This window comes from Siphateles boraxobius, unplaced genomic scaffold (assembly GCF_051911475.1).
Source record: "Siphateles boraxobius isolate OS27281-9 unplaced genomic scaffold, OSU_SipBor_1 6, whole genome shotgun sequence".
In the NCBI taxonomy this organism is placed as follows: Eukaryota; Metazoa; Chordata; class Actinopteri; order Cypriniformes; family Leuciscidae; genus Siphateles; species Siphateles boraxobius.
In genome coordinates, this window is record NW_027509186.1 from 33,767,313 (window position 1) to 33,782,510 (window position 15,198).

Sequence of the window (15,198 nt, forward strand, 5' to 3'; positions counted from 1 at the left end):
GTAATAATTATATATATATATATATATATATATATATAATGTATCTGTGGAGATAAGTCAATCAAAAGTCCAATTAAATATGCGTTTTCTTTAGCAGTGGCTTTATACGTTTGTTTCAAACATCAAAGCTTAAATTGGAATATTTTTGTGAATTTTAGCTTTTAAGGCGTCAAAAACAAGACCTTAAAAGGAAGCGACAAAACTGAGGGTTATATACAAAGAACACTGGTGACAATGCATGGAAAACGGGTGAAAACGGGTGTGTTTCACAGTCCAGAGAGGTGCTTCTGAGTAATGGTGTAAGTGTGGACTGGTGAGAGTGTGACAGAAGTGGAAAATGTTGGACAAAAACGTACACTTACACACAAACTGACCTCCAACTGAAACTTTGAGACGTCATATTGAGGAACATCAAAGGCAACGAAGGATACATCTATGCTGCCTTCAAAAGGTTGATCAGGTGAAGGTATCTCCGAAAACAGGAAGTAAAGCCAATACTGGATTCGGAAGTGTCTTGATGCCTTATATCTCTGAACGCAGTATCTTTAAGCTTTCGAACGCATCAGCTAAGACTTTAAACAACCCCTTATAAGACGCAACCAACAAATGCATTGACTACCGTTGTCATGGGAAATCCTGTTAACTGTTAAAAGATATCACTTTCCTCTGCAGACATTAAAAGTGATTTTTTTAATTATGAATATAAGATTGACCTGAAGAATATCAGATGGAGGTAATACACTTGCTTATCTGATATCTACTCATAATACTCTACATCATACAATAAGCTTCAATGAAGCTTTCGTGCCTATGACCTAATCACAACCAAAGAGCCATATCACACTCTTACTCGTGTTATGTTGCATGGGGAATTTCCGAGGAAGCGACGTGCCTGTTATCTAATTGTAGTTATGCAGGTTTTAATGTCAGGGTCGTGCAATGCCCTTGCCCACTTTAATCCCTCATTGTGAAAGAATGGCTCAAGTCCAAACGTCACACACCTACGCTCCTTAAATACAGGTAATCTGTAAGCCTTCTGAGAATAGGCTTTCCAAAGGAGGCCAGTTCTGCTCATAAGGAGAATTACTTTACTAACCAGCTATATAATCATTCAGACTGCCATTTTATTATTTCGAATAATTTATAGCAGTGTTTACTTACAGTGGATTAGGAGTGTTTGTGACAACATGTGGTTGTCATTGGCAGTTAGGCAATTAGCACATCAAAATGATATCTAAAATATTTCACACCGGGATAAACTCATGGTTTACAAAGAGGTGCGAAAAGTTGAATGACTAAGTGATTACATTATGTAAGAGGGCAACACCATCATACTTTGTATTAACAGGTTGTCCAGTATAAGCATTTTGCAACATATTCCAAATACACATTAAAAAATAATACAAAGAACTGAACATGAGCCAGTTATGCTAATTTCCAATATTGTTTTTTAAAATTAAACTCATCCTGTTAGGATGCTCATTATGAAACACTCCAGTTCATCTATGGGCGCAAACTAATCCAGGCACATTACGCAGTAAGGATTACATGACAGCATACAGACGACAGATGAAGGGAAAGATAGAACACTGTGGTGTCTGAGGATGAGTGAACATAAATAGATTAGCCAATCAGAACTGGCTAGAGAAGGAACACAGCTTGGGAAAAGTGATAAACACACTCAGAATTCATAAGACTTTATGTCATTAGTGCAGTCCAATGGATTTCATTGGGAACAACGGAGAGGAAAGAGCTGTTTCACAAATGACATATAGACAACATATTTAGGACACCAAACTAATTAACACAACTGGTTGTCCAGCAATTGTCCATCCTCTTTTGGTTCCAACTCAACGAGAGGCACTGGATCGGCTTTGGAAGACCAGGAAGAGTAGTTTGAGGAAGAGTAGGAGACTAAAGCGGAGGATTCGGGTCACCATGAGAACTGCCAGGCGGGCCAGCGCCATGGAGGTGCCCTCATTCCTGAGACAGCTAGTAAAGGAAACCGAGAAGATGGTAACCTTCTTCTTCAAGGGCGGGCGTCGGGAATCGGGAGCTGATGATGACTACTTTGAAAATGAAGAGGACATGGGAAGACCCTACCTAGAAAGGCCCATTTTGGCGAAAGATATGGCAGAAGGGGGTTCGAAATGGGGCATTAACTACGCCATGGCCAGTATGCAGGGCTGGCGTGCCCAGATGGAGGATTCCCACACCTGCATGCCAGAGATGACCGAGGCCTTGCCAGACTGGAGCTATTTTGCCGTGTTCGATGGACATGCAGGGAGAATGGTGGCTCAGTACTGCTCCAAACACCTGCTGGATTTTATTCTCGACACAGGTACTCACCAATTTAAGTATTACTGTCTTGAAGATAAGGGATGAAAATTGTACATGCAAAGAGTTAGTGCTGATGTGCTTTTATATAAAGACGAAAATGTAACTGCCACAACAATAGGAATTTGCCTGATGACTTTCCAGCTGTTGACGTTTATTTGCTTAACCATATCTACACTCTAAAGTAAAGTGCATGTTGTTCATTAATATTCATTACTTATTTGTATATTTACATAGTAACAAAGACTAAATAAAGTGTAACCAATATTATTTTTTATTATACGTATTATACGTAAAACATGAAAAATCCCTCAGTGCAGTAAGACCAAATACAAAGATACTTTCTCTGAAAAAAACAAGCCTTAATACGCGGTGTTAAGAACATGTATGAGTAATCTTAATAGTGATGCTTAGCTAATTGAATAGACATTTTTGTATTTTCAGCATGATAAATGTTATAATGATATTAATAAAATATTTAAACAAACAAACTAAAATCTGAAGTTTGTTAATACCTGGTGAATATAATTTTTTCTGAGAGAAATACAAAAATAGTACTTCTTATGAAGAGGCTTAGTTGTCTTCTAAAGCTAGTTTTGTGGGGTTTTCCAACGATAATCAAAACCGTTTTTTTTTTAACATTAAAGCATCTAAAGATTTAAAAAAATAAAAATAAATCGATTAAAATGTGTTAAAACAGTGCATATCATCTTAACAGAAAAATTTGGCCAATAGGCCAATCCAATATATATTGGATCACACAAACTAATGTAAGGTTTTACAAGTGGCACTCTGAGAGAAAAGTTCAAAGAAAGATTGTGAAAAAGTATATAAATATAATAATAAGTTATTTTTTACAGTTTCATTCAGCTTTCTAAGCATTATGTGTTTACATATATATGTGTGTGTGTTTGTGTATATATATATATATATATATATATATATATATATATATATATATATATATATATATACAAAAGTTATTCAGCCGAGAGCAGGGAGTGATTTTCTCTTTGTCTTTTGTTCATGACTCCAGTTATTGCAAGCTGTTGCGATATGCATATCGCGATATATACATTTGCGATATTTCGATAATTTCGATATATTGTGCAGCCCTAATATATATATATATATATATATAAAATATTAGCTATTAAATGTTAGGAAAACGGTCCAAAAAATAAAAAAATTTAATATTTTTATGAACTGGAAGTGAAAGAAATTTACACTTTGCTCAAGTAGTGTGAAAGGCACTGGGCAAATAGAAAGACCTTGTTTAGATAATCCTGTGCTTGACCCTGTAATATGATTGTATAATCAGGCTGTGTGACGGTGGACGAGGATGTAGAACATGTCAAAGATGGCATCAGAGATGGCTTCCTTGGCATCGACCGCTACATGCACACCCAGGTCCGCAATGAGAACTGGGACAACAGCGGATCTACAGCAACCGCTGTCATGATGTCTCCACGAAACATCTACTTCATCAACTGCGGCGATTCCCGGACCTTCCTTTGCCGTAACAGCCAGGTGGTCTTCTACACGGAGGATCACAAACCCTTCAACCCACGCGAGAAAGAGCGCATCCAGAACGCCGGCGGCTCCGTCACCCTGCAGCGCATCAACGGTTCACTGGCCGTGTCCCGCGCCCTTGGCGACTTTGACTTTAAGGAGGTGGAATGGAGGGCTCAGACTGAACAGCTGGTGTCGCCTGAACCAGAGGTGTACGAGCTGGAGCGAACGCCAGAAGATGAGTTCCTGGTAGTGGCATGTGACGGTGTCTGGGACGCCATCAGTAATGAGGAGCTGTGTGCGTTTGTGCGCAACCGCCTGCAAGTCTGCGATGATCTCAGGGAGATCTGCTCTCAGGTCATTGACCTCTGCCTCTATAAGGTTGGTATCAGCAGTGACAGGATCCCATTGGGTTGCCTAATGGCCAAATTTCCTGGCGTTAGGGTGCACAGGTTTTTATTTTAACCAAGGTACCAGCATACTAATTGATGTTCTGAGGAAGTTTGCAATTGGAGAGAAAAAACATTTCAAATAATAGTATGCTTCATTGTTGACCAAATTAGACCGCATTGAAAATATACTCTTAAAAACAAAGGTTCCTTTTTGGCATTGATGTTCCATGAAGAACTTTCCATTACACAAAAGGTTCTTTATAGTGAATATAAAGGTTCTTTAGAGTTTTTAAAGGGATGGTTCGCCCAAAATGAAGTTGTTCCAAATTTGTATGAACTTTTTTCTTCTGCTGAACACAATTTTTTTTTGAAGGATATTGGTAACCATACCGTTGATGAGCCCTATTGACTTCCATAGTATTTTTCAGTGATTTTCAAAGTCAGTGTCAACTGTTTGGTTAGCCATATTCTTCAAAATTAATATCTTACTATTATCTTAATATCTTCTATTGTTTTCAGCAAAAGTAAGAAATTCATAAAGGTTTGGAACAACTTGAGGGCGAGTAAATGATGACTGAATTTTTGGGTGAACTATCCCTTTAAAATGTTATTCACATGAAGAAAAAAAATGTTCCTTTAAAGGACTGTTCACTGAAAGGTTCTTTGGCAAACCAAAAGTGGGTCTTCTAAAAAATTATTTTTGAAACTTTATTTTTAAGAGTAATGTTCAGTTTTATCTTGGAAATAAAAACTGTATGTTTTTAATCAGTGATCGTTGATTTCAGATTTACCTGCCCCTAAATATACCCTAAAAACCACACAGACTGTAGTTAGTCGCTTTAAATGTTTCTCGAGTGGGTAATTCTGGGTGAGAATAATGTACACTGGTTAACTTTTAAAGTAAAGTATACTGGACTTTATGTCAATAGTCAAAAATCTGGTTCTGTGAAACCAATCAGATGGAACATAAAACTAAGCACTCAAACAAAATATATCTCACATTATGAGAATCACTGCATCAATATGCTTTTATTTTATGCTAGTCATTAGCCCATGACGTCAATAACTCTGTCGAGTACGTCAATAAAGTCTGATGTCAAGTCAACCTTCTAAAACTTTAAACTAGTTTAGGACAGCTTTGTTATTTAAAATGATCACAGGCACTTGGGTTATGTAATATTATATAATGAGATGCTGCATGTTGAGGCGAGGAAGCTTACGCATAGATTCAGCTTGACCTGTTCTATGAAGATACTGTTCTTTAAATAGAATGATTACAAGGAAGACAAAAAGAGAGCGAGAGAGGAGCGAGAGAGGATTACGAGTGACTTCAGGTTAAGGGATTTTCAGGGTTACAAACCAGCTGCTTTAACAGGCCAAGAGGTCCTGTGGTTTATAACTAACATTAGCTGTCTGTGAACATTTATATGCATTGCATCATGTGCATTTATGTGTATTAGTGTGTTTTACAGAGGTGTCAATTCAAGGGGTCAGAAAGTAAAAATCCTGCCATATGATTATTCCACCCATGAAATCAGCCAGCTGATTTCACTAATTAGTTCTATCTCCTGACTGAAAAACTGTGCTAATTAGCAAATCCAGGTGATTGGAACAAAATACTGAGAAGGAATTTTACTTTCTGAACCTGGACTTGACATCTCTGGTGTTTTAGTATTACTGATCTACTCTAATATCATTTTTATATTATATAATATAATATTATATTATATTATATTATATTATATTATATTATATTATATTATAAGGGTTTTAAATTCTTAAATGTCTTCGCATCTTGCAGGGAAGTTTAGACAACATGAGCATTATCATCATCTGCTTCGATGGCGCCCCCAAGGTGACACCAGAGGCACTGCAACACGAGGCAGAGTTAGAGCAGCTCATTGAGCAAAAAGTGGCAGGTAATTTGACCAATACATTCGATGTAAAAGGTTTTACACTATATAAATAAGAGGCAATTATACATATTAGATTAGATGAAATAGCCATCTTAATAAAAGTCAAACCTTTTTATATAAAAGTGTATTTTCTCTCACATTACCTAGAGATCATTAATGTGATCAGATCTAAAGATGAGGAACCTGACCTGCTATATGTGATGAAATTCCTGGCATCTGAAGGTATTCCCGGCCTCCCACCAGGTGGAGGAATCTCATGCAAGTGAGTATTACTGGACTGTAATATATGATATTAGGCCTACTATACACTATTTTGTATATATTCATATTCAAAATTAAGTGAGTTTTTGCTTAAAACATGACATAATGGCCTGGTTTCACAGTCAGGGTTTAGATTAAGCCAGGATTAGGCCTTAGTTCAATTAGGACATTTAAGGCTTTTATAAACATGCCTTAGAAAAAAACATTACTGGTGTGCATCTTGAGACAAAACAATGGCAATGATATATTTTAAGATATGTTATTGCAAGTTACTTTCAGTTAAAACAGATCAACCATGCTTTTTAGTCTGGGACTAGACTTGAGCCTCGTCTCGTCTGTGAAATGGGGGGATAATCTACCAATGGGGTCAGAAAAACAATCTTGTTTTCCCTTTGAATTAAGTTTATTTTTCTGAACCCATTGGCAGATATTTGTTCTTGTTTAAGCACAACAGTGTTTCCGAAAAAAACAAGACTTAATTCAGTAAATGGATGATTAATTAATTACTCATCCTCATGTTGTTCCAAACCTGTAAGACTTTCTTTCATCTTTTGAACACAAAATAAGATCTTTTTAATGAAATCTGAGAGATTTCTGTCCCTCAAATGACAGCTACGCAACCACCACTTTGACATTTCAAAAAGTTCATAAAAGAGATCGTAAAGAGAACATTTCAGTTGTGGTAAATGGAAGCTCAAGCATGTTCGCGTGACGTGCGAAAACCAATGAGGTTCATTCTCGTGTTACGCAGCACGTTTGAGCTTCAGCAAGAGCTAATGAGGTTCATTCTCGTGTTACGCAGCACGTTTGAGCTTCAGCAAGAACCAATGAGGTTCATTCTCGTGTTACGCAGCACGTTTGAGCTTCAGCAAGAACCAATGAGGTTCATTCTCGTGTTACGCAGCACGTTTGAGCTTCAAGAACCAATGAGGTTTGTTCTCTAGTGTCCAGCAGGTTCAGTTGAATCGGTTTGTTTGCTGATCAATGTTTATATGTGAAAAAAACTAAATTCAAGCTGTTCACCATATAAATTGATCGTGTCTCTTCAGAAAATTTGGACTAAACCACTCTATTCATAAGGATTAGTTTTACAATCTCTTTATGTACTTTTTAAATTGTCAAAATGGTAGTTGCGTAGCTGTCAATGGAGAGACAGAAATCTCTCAGATTTCATGAAAATTAGACATTTGTGTTTCGAAGATGAATAAAAGTCTTACGGGTTTGGAACGACGTGAGGGTGAAATTTAAGGGCCCTATCAGACACACGGCGCAATGCGGCGCCAGACGCGACGCAAGTATTTTTTGTTAGTTTCAGCCTGACGTAGTTGTCATTTTCACATACTGCGCCACGTTGTTTCAATAGCAAATGCATTTGTGCCTATTGTGCGCCCATGGGCTGCTGGTCTGAAAACGAGGTGTGTTTAGGCGCATTGTTGATGCGTTGCTATTTTGAGAACTGAAATAATGCGCAGTATTATTTTTGTTATTTAAGTGTGCGTTAGGAATGTCGCCAATAGGTAGGAAATAGGCACCAACAACAACGTTCGTACACTCTGCTTATTACACACACAGGGACGTGCAGCAGCACACAAACATGCCAAATATTAAAAATAAAATGATTACAATGTAAAAGATTAATATTGTGTACATAAAGATATGGTTTATGTGCTGCTTGTGCTTTAACCTCGCGCACGAGCAGATCCGTTTCCTCTCTGGAGAGGCCATTTCCGCCAAGTAAATGGCGATTCCGCCATGGCACGAGCTCAACTGGCATTTAAAGGGAATGGAGATGAGACTCGGATGGGTTTATTGCGAGAATGCAAGTTATGCCTAAAACACACCCATTACTCATTAAGAGAATATGGACAACCCTTTTAGACCATGCGCCGCACGCCGACAATTTTTCTCGCCGTTAAACTAGCAAAAGTGGATTCAGACACAACCTACATGCACTTTCGCTGTGCGTTTTAGACCATGCACTTAGATCGTTAAAATAGGGCGGTTTAAGTCATTTTGCTTCATAGGTAAATGTTTGATTTAAGAATGTTTAGATATTTTAATAGAAAACAAGTCAAAAATTCTAAGCAAGAAAATATATTTTTTGCAATGTAGGAGAGATACGTGTGTGTGTGTGTGTGTGTGTGTGTGTGTTTAATCTCTGGGGGGTTTTTTTTGCCTTTTTTCTATATTGCAGGAGAGATTGCATAATTGCAGCATATCAGAAATATGCAGCAGCCTTTAGACCTCTTGGCCCAATGGTATGTGTTTGAAATGCGTACATATATGTTTTAGCCATACTAAATAAACAATAAATTCTCCAACATTTTATTTGATATGATTTTAGGTGTCTAAATATAAAGGGTTAATGTTCAATTTACAAACATCAATAAAAATGCTGATATTCTCAAATACCCTTTCATCATTCAAGGATATTGGTGGTTCTGATGACTCCACCTAGTGGCCGTTAACCTGAAGATGGAATCAAGCCTTGAATCTCTGTAGACGTAATAATTCATGTGAGGACGATATTTGTGTGCCACCTGCTTTACAGAGGTTAAAATGTTTAGCCAAACTGTTCCTTTTTCAAATCAATGTTGTATATTGTACACACTGAAACAGAAAGAAGAGGTGTATATATCAAATGCTTTCATAAAAGGGGCTTTCGTACGTACCAGAGGAACATTTTCATTACTATTGCCAGAAAATTACCCTAGGGCAAAATTTAGTTCTTGGGGGAGGCTAGTTTCTATATCGGAGTCAAAACTACCCAGTGCAAAAGCCCATAAAGGAAAAGCACTTAACATTGACACCATGAAAAGGTTCTAGTGAAAAATATAAAGATTTCACTTTTTTTAAAGGTGAAGTGTAATTTCTATGCCTCTCGCACCACCAAAGATAATGATGATTTTAAATAAGGTAATTAAACACTTCCCTCCTTGCCATTGGTCAAATAAATAGATTTCCCCGCCCTAAAATTACGCCATTGGTTGAACCACTGTAGTGCGTAAGACTATTGAACAAGTCAGAATGAAACAGAAGTTGCAACCATCTTTTCTTCCCTGTTGTGACGTATATCCAGACTTAAAGCAACTAAAGCGGCTTCTCACAAACGAAAAAAACAAATGTAGGTCTGGCCTTGATGTTGTCCATCGGGAATTGATTGGATCATTTGATCATTATCGTTTGATATTGCAAGTGCACATGACTTAAGAATAATGTGCACAGATGAATCATTAATAATAAACACTTAAGCATTCCATAATGTGGCTTTAAAATGCCAAAGAAATAAAATAAAAAATAATAAATAAAATAATTTTCTATCCACTTGTGGCTGGGATAAGAGAAAGCATACCATTAACAAAATACACAAATCACCTTTTAATAAATATACTGTTACTTTTTTAAATCTACAAAAACATAAATTTTATGTAACATTGCAGTTGTACGTTGTTTCACGATTAACTTCACAATTGACATAATATTTACAAACATACGCAAGATACTTCAATGTATAATTGTATTAAATATTTTGTCTTGTATTTGTTTATGGATGTTAAGCTGTGTACTTACAGAGAACATAGACTTACATAACCAAAGTTGTACAGAGGAGTAAAACTAACATCTGTAAAACTTTATAAAGGGTACTTGAACTATAAATTCAATTGTCTCATTTTATTTTTATTAAAGTACACCTCATTTTATGAGTCTATATTGTTATGAAATAATGATTGTTATGAGAATGCTTCTTTAAAATGTCTGGATCTCTATGTGCAAAGGTTTGAGAAGTCTGGATTTTGAGCACACAATTTATATTAGTCATAATGGGCAGGACCAGACCAGATTATCTCTGCTGAACAATTTAATCCATCAAAAAGAATTTGATAACATTTTGCCAGAACTGAAATCGGTGCGCGGTCCGATCCACTTTCAACAACGTTTTTCAAAAATCGCTTACTGCACCTTTAAAGCAACTTTTGTAGCAAATCATCAGTAGGGGTCGTATCCACTCAAGATTTACTAAAACATTATGAAAATCAAAACCTGCATCTGATAATATGATGTTGTACCTGAAGTAACATGAACTAACAGTGAACAGTTGAATTTGAATTAATGTTAAAGGACAAGTTCGGTATTTTACACTTAAAGCCCTGTTTTAAGATCATTTCTGATGAAATCGAACGGTTAAGATTGAAATTTGGACAAATGCTGCTGTCCCGAGAATTTTAGGTTTTTGTGTTAGCACCCCCACACCTCCACAATAGTTTCATAGGTTCACTGGAACAATCATTCATAAAACGCATTAAACTTTAGTTTACAAAGACGTGAAACTCACCGAGTGGTCTGGGGTGTTCACTGATATGCTCACACAGAAATCGCTGCAAAAGATGCTTTCCAACAGGTTTTATCGTAGTTTTTGTCCAACTCCATTGACTTGTATTGGATGTTCTGTGCGGTAACGGTATTACTCCGCCGCCGGAAACGGAAATGGGGTTGTTTGTATTCTTTCTGTAGTCTTCCAGTCGCATTATCGTAGGCTACGCTATCCAAACATTGGCAAAGGTGCATTATCGCCACCAACTGGGCTGGAGTGTCTATTATTCAAGCTCTCAACGGAAGAATGTCCGGCGTTTGGAAAAATAGGTCCACAGTTTTACAACGAATGGTAAAACACCTGTTGGAAAGCATCTTTTACAGCGATTTTTGAGTGAGCATATCAGTGAACACCCCAGACCACTCGGTGAGTTTCATAGCCTGGGAAAACCCAGACCACTTCCGACAAATTTAGATTTGCTCTGCAAGTAGGTCTGGCAAAGAGCTCATTGAAGTCCATTTCCAATCCGTCGAAATCGCGGCACCAATCAGAAACGTTGGGGCGGGGTTTACACGATGACGACAGCACAGCGACGGTGAAGCAGATTTTTTACATTTACAAAGATGGATGCCGCTGCGGAACTATCTGTGACGGTTATAGTTGAACACCGTCATTAGAACTCTATAACCGCCAAAACCATGTTATTAAAATATTTTTTTTTCACAAACATTTATCATAGAGAATGTTTAAATACTAATATCAGCTTACGAGGGAAACGGAGGCGGAGTTAGTGGTGCGATCGGAGGCTGCTACTGCTGGAGATGATTCGGGAGAGGTCTGTGCCCCTTTACCGATCAGAGCGCGCGCTAACACGGAGTAAAGCCTCGTTTATACTCGACGCGTCCGCATGAGCGCGAAGGTACGCGGGGCAAAAATCACGCGTTCTGTGGGCAAGACCCCATTTCGCTTGCCTGAGTGCACGGATATTTTGTAACACCGAGCGCGGCGCCGCATCCGAGGATGAACGACTTCAAGCCGAATCTGCCCGAGCCGTTCGTCTCACACCACCGGCACCCAGTTTGCGCGTCTAAATTGCAAAGTTTTTTTTGTTAAGGTTTTGTTTACTGTGTGTGATTTATTTAATGGAAAGCACATTCACTTCCAGTTGTCTTGCTGTTCATTTTAAATAAACGTAGAGCAAGTAGCTGATCAGTGTCTGGTCGTTCATCTTCATCGCTCTGATTGGTTTTAGGTCTATCCAATTGCTCCAAGAGGCATTTGAGCTACGTCCGTTGGTGACGCCCCTTTGGAAATGATTTGTCTATGAAGCTTTGCCAGACCCTAACTCAGTTACAACTGAGAATGGTCTGGTTTTAACCAGGCTATGAGTTTCACGTCTTTGTAAACTAAAGTTTAATGCGTTTTATGAATGATTGTTCCAGTGCCCCTATGAAACTATGGTGGAGGTGGGGGGGTACTAACACAGAAACCGAAAATTCTTGGGACAGCAGCATTTGTCCAAATTTCAACCTTAACCGTTCCATTTCATCAGAAACGATCTTAAAACAGGGCTTTAAGTGTAAAATACCGAACTTGTCCTTTAACAAAGATCAGTAAATACTGTAACAAATGTATTGTTCATCGATAGTTAAAGGTGCAGGAAGCGAATTCTGAGAAATGCTGTTGAAAGTGGGTCGAACAGAGCAGCACAACACACTTGTAGCCAATCAGCAGTAGGGGGCGTGTCCAATCATGATGGGAGAAAGAGAGAGAGTGAGCGAGAAGGAGATTTGAAGAAAGACTGTAGAAAGAGAAATGGCAGAGAGACATTAAAAAAGAGAAAAGCTCAGAGAAATATCTCTTGAAAAAAAAAAAAAAAAAAAAGAGTTATAATCAGGCAAGAGCTTTAGGACACGCTAGGCTTGGGCGGTATCCAAATTTTGATACCGTCAAAACTCCTCCCTATTTTACCGGGGTATACGGTATTACCGTGACTAATTAAAAATTATGACATAAGGCTCAGACAACGTCACCAAATTGTTGGCTTGTGCCTAAACCGTTCAGAAACTGAATACCAGATCGGGCAAAAAAAAATCCAAAAATAAATCAAGGCCAACCCGTGCACGTTGTGTCTGATCCCGGCTGACGGCATTAAATGTAATATGAGCCGCAGGCCTATTTAGACTCGACTATTTTTAATACGTGGGCTGTTATAATATGGTGGCGCCAAATAATTTTTTAACCCAGGTGCTGAGGGGGTGGTAGATATAAATACTATTTACAAATGAGCAAAAATGGGACAATTAATAATAAAGATTAAGTTGACGATCGCCATCTCCTAGTGAACGCGCATATATAGAGAGAAATGCAAATCATGGATTACATAATCAGAAGGTATAGGCTAGCCTTTTTCTTTTCCTTTTGAATTGTTTCGTTTAAAGAAATTGACGATTGATATCTCCGTAGTGAACGTCCCTATAGAGAGAAATGCACATCATGGATTAATCAGAGAGTATGCTGCCTATATTTCTTTTCCTTTTGAATTGTTTCGTTTAAAGAAATTGACGAATCGCCATCTCCATAGTGAACGATAGAGAGAAATGCACATCATGGATTACATAATCAGAGAGTAGGCTAGCCTATTTCTTTTCGTTTTGAATAGTTTTGTTTAATTTGATGATCGCCATTTCCGTATGAACGCGCATAGAGAGAAATGCACATCATGGATTAAATAATCAGCGAGTGGCCTATTTCTTTTCGTTTTGAATTGTTTCGTTTAATGAAATTTCAAGCTTTATTTAAATATAGGCCTATCTGTCATGTCTGTGAGACATCAACTGAGTTTCGGTTAATTTATGATGAGATTTCAATGCAAGTGACCGCGGCGCGCCAGCGCACGATCATGTCATGATTATGTTGTCTGCTATATTTGATTCTTATTTATTAAATCCAGTGTAGGGTATGGACCAATCAGACACATACTAATTATTCATTATATACAAAGGTTTATTAAACTCCTCACACAGCCCAAATGAACAAACACAAGGGCAGAAACAGTGTCATGTTACAGGGCATGATAAGGAGATTTAACGACCTCCGAGGAATGTGGCCACATACTCAAGAGAGAGACTATGAAACAGAAACCCTCTTAAAAACAAGCTTTGCTGCATTAATCATAGACTAACTGATCTGTAAATGAACATGCATAAAACTGTGAAAGAAACAGTGTAAATGGTTTACTGTCTCGTGTACTATTAGGTATATATTATGGTATGTATCCTGGTATACAACCAACTAACGATCAATGTAACCTCACCTGTATCATACCTCCTACCTAATTAATCCTCATTTAATGACTCACACTTTGATGTACATCACCTTCTTCTAGAATGCAGTGTGGATGTGTTATAGCTATCTGAACATTAATGAAGGTAATCATGCTAGGGACAAAGATCCGTAAATCAACTAAGAGCCACTTTCCCTCTCAGACATGTCACCTTTCTGATTGGTCGAGTTCAACCCTTAGGGGACGATCTTTTTCAGGCCTTTATTTAGAGACAGTCCACATGTGACCTCCCTCTCTTAGTTCTTTCATCCAGCCGCAACACTGTTCTGGTGATACTGGGGAACCCCCTCCCCCTCCACGGGGGCCCCAGGGCCCAGCAGGCCTCGATTCCAACCAGATATGGGCTCAGGCAGGAGAGAGATGACTCTCTCACAAAGAACCAAGGACAATCTCAAGAGTTTTGGAACAAAGACTCCAACCAACAACGACTCCAATCACCCATCCTTCCGACTTCCTCACTTCTCCTGGGTGCTCGGCGTGGCCTCAACAGAGTCCCAGGCCTCAACCAAACCAGCCATGCGTTCCTGGAGAAAGAGAACGCTCAACCAACTTCCACTTGTCACTGCCGGAACCATCAACGACTTCAATTTTCAACAACTTCAAGAATTGTTCCAATTACAAATGCAAGTATTCAATTCAATGAAATGTGAAAATGAAATTCTGATGGTTCTTCTTATAGACCCTCTTCCGGTTTCCAATTTCATCCTATCACTAACCTATTTATGTATTCATGTGTGTATGTTGTGTATGTTAGTTTATTTATATTCATATAAATATCTATATTTAGTTAATAAAACTTGTACATAATATGTATTTGGTTCTGTTTTGTTTGCAATACAAGTCACTTTACGATCACGGTTTTTGCTACTGGCTCAAAGTGCTGTACAGGCGAAGAAATAATTATTCTTCGGTGGCCATGGAAGATACCCTTTATTAGAATAAATTAATAATCAAAATAGTTCGTTGGAAGAACTGATTAATTGATTGTAATATTAATTCAGCCACATCAAGTTAATAATAACAAGATATTATTGATTATTAATATTTCCAAAAGTTCCTTACACCAGGCAATTGGTTGATAATAAAATTATTAAAATTAAGATACAATTTATACAAAACGAA

The 15,198-nt window shown here is 37.9% G+C and overlaps 1 protein-coding gene across 1 annotated transcript; it reads left to right on the plus strand.

Annotated features, from left to right (window-relative positions):
• Positions 1 to 1,646: 1,646 nt before the first annotated feature.
• ppm1na (protein phosphatase, Mg2+/Mn2+ dependent, 1Na (putative)) lies at positions 1,647 to 10,123 on the plus strand. The gene is made up of 6 exons (XM_077208973.1): positions 1,647 to 2,341; positions 3,659 to 4,230; positions 6,043 to 6,160; positions 6,305 to 6,419; positions 8,613 to 8,676; positions 8,847 to 10,123. The coding sequence occupies exons 1-6, from the start codon at positions 1,939 to 1,941 to the stop codon at positions 8,874 to 8,876; spliced, it is 1,302 nt and encodes a 433-aa protein (XP_077065088.1). The 5' UTR covers positions 1,647 to 1,938; the 3' UTR covers positions 8,877 to 10,123.
• Positions 10,124 to 15,198: the final 5,075 nt, after the last annotated feature.